General features: G+C 38.9%; 1 protein-coding gene across 1 annotated transcript; it reads left to right on the top strand.

The window, feature by feature from the left end:
• Positions 1–437: 437 nt before the first annotated feature.
• Positions 438–4362, top strand: LOC100557506 (large ribosomal subunit protein uL23-like). The gene is made up of 2 exons (XM_062969412.1): positions 438–447; positions 3868–4362. The coding sequence occupies exons 1-2, from the start codon at positions 438–440 to the stop codon at positions 4218–4220; spliced, it is 363 nt and encodes a 120-aa protein (XP_062825482.1). The 3' UTR covers positions 4221–4362.
• Positions 4363–4654: the final 292 nt, after the last annotated feature.

Below are 4654 nucleotides of genomic sequence, written 5' to 3'. Positions count from 1 at the left end.
TGATAACTGCAACAGATACAGTCTTAAGTTTCTAGATTTTTGAGTTCATGAGCTCATCATTGTTCCAAGAATAAGAATGCATAAAAATGGATTTGGCTATGTGTTGGATATTTTTAAAGCATTGGGAGTGTATTTAATAGATGTGAAAGGCCACATATTTCCTTTTTGATAGTGAATTTATCTTTGGATCAGTTCAAGGTAAGAAGAGGTAAGAAAGGATGTCTTCATCTGAGATAAATTTATTTTTTATATGTTATAGAAATGTACATTGGTTCTCAAATTTGATGTTTATTTTTATGGATTGGCAGTAAAATTTCAAAAGGTATAGACCAGAATGAAAATGCTCTGCTTTTAGGTCCTACTGGGACTTATCTCTTGATAAGTGGATATAGGATTGTGACCTTAACTGGCTGTGTGCTTTACCTTTATTTATCTAGATGGCTAAACGTATGGAATAAGAGAACAGAATAGTCCATACCCAACAGCCCTGAAATCACATTCTGGGCAAGCTCACAGTGCCTTTTCTGAAGCAAATTTTCTGTTTATTTATATTCTCTTGATGCCTCCTCAGTTCTATTGTTTTAGCAAGACACCTTCATGATTCTATAAGTGTGATTTTGTGCAGCATGCATGATATATGTATTTTAAATTCACAGAAAGTAGTGATTAAAGTGTAGTATTCAGCCAAACAAGCCCTCAATCAATGTGTTTTCCCTTCTTGTCAGCTCCCTGATTTTTCAAGAATTCAGATTCAAATTTTGGTATTCTGCAAGATCAGTATTGATGCTATGTAAAGTCACTACACAGACTATTTAAACTCCAATTAGTTACAATCTTAGCTAGGGTAAGCCTCATTAAATAAAAAAAACCTCATGGTCTGATAAGCCTACACTTGAAAGTCATGTTAATAATGCTAATAATAATAATGTTAATAATAATTCTGATGAGTGCTTGGGAATTAATTTTGGAAACACCTAATGTGCTACATAATCAACACATACATCCCTTGGGTTTGTCAAGACCAAGAGGGAATATATTTTATTATCCTTTCTTCCTTTCTTTTCATGCACAAAGGGAGCAGTGTATTAATGTTTTGCAACATTGCCATTTTCATCTTGCAAAGTATCAATGTGTTCCATTGGAAGAAGTGCATTCACGTTCTTTGGAATACATTTAATAATCTCGTTTAGCCGAAGCACAGTTAAATATATTGCAGTTAAGATGGTAAATTTACCTATAGTCTGATAAAGTCAATTTCTAGTTTCACATTCTGTTCATGGGCTAATTATATGTCCATGTGAAGCTGTTTCCTAATACATGAGCTCATCTGCACAATCCCAGTTGTATTCATAATAACTTATGACACAGGTTAAGTTAAATGGTTCTTCTTGCTCCTCCTCCTTCTCTTCCTCCTCCTCCTTTGACTTCTGAATCTAAAAAAGTTACATTGCATGATATTGCATTTTCCAGAAATGTAAAGCATCACTATCTCATCACATTGGGGAAAATTGCCCCTTTGCAGAACTTTGGGCATGGGGCCTGCCGAGCATCACCACATGTGCTCAACAGCCCTGCCCCACTGACCCTCCAAGTGCCAAAGAAGCATTGCAAGTTGCTTCCTTGGTAACTATGGAAAGTTAAGTGTTTTGTGGGTAGCTCCAATGGTAGCTACGCATCATTGGGCTCTTTCCTCCATTTGATGGGGACAGGGTGCTAATGAGCCTTGTCCCGTTCTTGTGATGGGGGAAAAAGGGAAGGCTCATGGGGCACTGCGAGGCACACCTGCCGCTTTGCTGGCAACTACTGACAAAATGAAGCAACTTTGAGGTAAGTGTGAAGAAGTACATAGTCAGCCACTGGGCAAATTGAAGTTCTTTTTGGCATCATGTGCACCCATTCTTTTTATATGTGGTATACAGAATTCAGTCTCTTCATGAATTGTTTATGTATGTCACCAGAGTATATGAACAACTAATTTGATTTGACCCTTTAATAGAAAGCCACTAGAAAGGCCATTGTGGAATTCATAGCAAAATTTAAAGTAGGGCTTTTGGTGATATCTGTGATATTTGTGAACCTACAGAATATTTGTGGTGGGGTATCTGAGCCAATGTGTGGTGTAGAATTTTGACTACAACTCTGAAGACGAAAGTTCAAATGCCTGCTCAATTATGGAATTTCATTGGGTGACCTTGAACAAGTCACACATCTCAGCGTCATGGGAAGGCAAAGGCCTTTCTGAACAAATTTTACAAAAGAACCAAAACCCAGTGATAACTTGCGTGATTTTAATTGCTGTTGAATTTGTGTGATTTTAATTGGTGTTTTAATAATGTATGTTTAATGTTTCGTTTTAATTGTAATTTTTATTTTTGGAATTTGTATGTCGGGCATCAAGTGACTGCCAATTGTGAGGCTGCCCTGAGTCGCCTTCGAGGTGAGAAAGGTAGGATACAAGTATGGGAAATAAATAAATAAATGAGTTTGTCTTAGAGTTAAAAACCGTTTAAAGGTACATAACAACAACAGATTGTCCTAGCTTTTTTAAAAGACAAATTCAGATGGACAATACCATCCATGAGCACTACATTCCTAACTTTTTGCGTGTTTCCTTTCCAGGGTGGAGAACATAATGAAAATATGAATTCTATTGCCCAGTTATAGTTTGTAGTGTCATAATGTGTTAAGTATCTCAGCATTATTGCTGGAAGAACTTATTTAAATACTGCTCCCCTCATTATTCACAAAAACTGACAAGCCTGAAATGAATAAGGGGAGCAGTATTTAAATAAGTATTTAAATAGGACAATCTGTTGTTGTTATGTACCTTTAAACGGTTTTTAACTCTAAGACAAACTTATTTATTTATTTATTTCCCATACCACGATAAAAGGAACATAGTAAAAAAAAATTACATCTACACTAACCCATTACCTTGAAGGGTGGGCAAATCAGTTCCTAGGTGCATGGAGCTGTTTGGGTTACAAAAATTGTTCTGAATTCTCTGAGAAGCCAGAGCAAACTATGACCTTGAGGTCATGCTAGAAGTTGTGCTGCTTTCAAGATTGAACAGGCCACAACTGTTTATTAGGGCTGTGCAATAAGTCGATCTGTGTAGTATGTCAGATGTATTTTGTTAGATTCGTACATACAATGCTATATTAAGAAACTCAGGCCGCACTCACACCAAAAACTTAAGAATCAAAACTCTCACCTGGTAGTTTTGGGTAAGTTGCATAAACCTCTTAACTCTCTCTATGACACAGTTTTTTTTAATGCACAGAGCAAGCAAACAGTACAAGAATGCAAAGCCAAACTTGTTATGCCTCACAGCCTATCGAGGCTGGGGGTGGGGGCAGAGACAGAACCACAGGCATTCCCCTTTAAATTCAGCAGCACCAAGTGGCACCCTTCATTGCGGGTGAGCTGGGAGGGACAAGTGAGTGGGAGAGAAAAGAGCACGGTGTAGGCACTAGTAGGCACAGGCAAGGCTAAACTAGGTTACTAACTGACTAACAGTTTAAAGAAAAGAAATCTCAGTAACTGCTACTATCTGTTCTGGAGAGAAATATCAAAAATAAGAAAGGGAAATAACAGTTCTCATTTATTGTCTCTGCGCAGGGCTGATCAGAGTCCCAAACCTGTATTTTTTGCCAAAAATATTCTTTGTGTTTTGGGAGACCTAGATCTAAGTTACTACACAAGTTAAAAAAAAAATCATAACCGCAGGGTTTTGGGTCTCCGGAAGGTGGGGGACATGTGCATCTTCTTGTGGCTGTGGACCCCCTTCAAGACTGCTTTCTTGGCTTTCAGGGCCTTAGATTTTGCCTCGGTCTTAGCCGGGACAGCCTCCTTCTTGACTTTCAGCACCATCTTGGAAAGAGAGAGGCCACCGTGTGAGCCTCGCCAGGGCTTATCAGCCCAAATACCCCTGGAAGAGTGCGCCCAGGAGAGACAAGATGGACCATTATGCCATCATCAAGTTCCCGCTGACTACCGAGTCGGCCATGAAGAAGATTGAGGACAACAACACCTTGGTCTTCATTGTGGATGTCAAGGCCAATAAGCACCAGATCAAGCAGCCTGTCAAGAAGCTGTATGACATTGACGTGGCAAAAGTCAACACGCTTATCAGGCCCGATGGTGAAAAGAAGGCCTACGCTCGTCTTGCTCAGGATTACGATGTTCTAGATGTAGCCAATAAGATTGGTATCATCTAAATGAAACATCACCGGAAACTGCACAGAGCTCCTAAATATAGTTGTAGCCAGGGAATCTGCAGATTGTACAGATGTTCATATGCCATTTTGTCCATTAAACCCACCTTTGACACCAAAAAAGAAAGAAATATTAGTTATCGCAGTTACTGCCTCTGTTGGGCTGGGACAGAATCCCAAACCTGTATTTTTTGTCAAAAACATTCAGTGTGTTTTAGGAGATCTAGTTCTAAGTTCTGAAACTTAATGGGCTTCAAGTGGTAAATGTGCCCTCCAAGTGTGGCCACCCCAGCCCACTCCAGCCAGTCATAGCAGCTAAGATACATCATAGAGAAATTCAAGGGAATAGCCATTGTGGCTTTTAAAAAAAAATGAGAAAAAAATTTGAATTTCCTCCAATATTAGTAGATGTGCAAAACTTTCTGAAACTTGGGGAG

This window comes from Anolis carolinensis, chromosome 2, assembly GCF_035594765.1.
Source record: "Anolis carolinensis isolate JA03-04 chromosome 2, rAnoCar3.1.pri, whole genome shotgun sequence".
Taxonomy (NCBI): domain Eukaryota; kingdom Metazoa; phylum Chordata; class Lepidosauria; order Squamata; family Dactyloidae; genus Anolis; species Anolis carolinensis.
The sequence above is the reverse complement of the archived record's forward strand: the minus strand, read 5'-3'. Positions and strand labels throughout refer to the sequence as shown.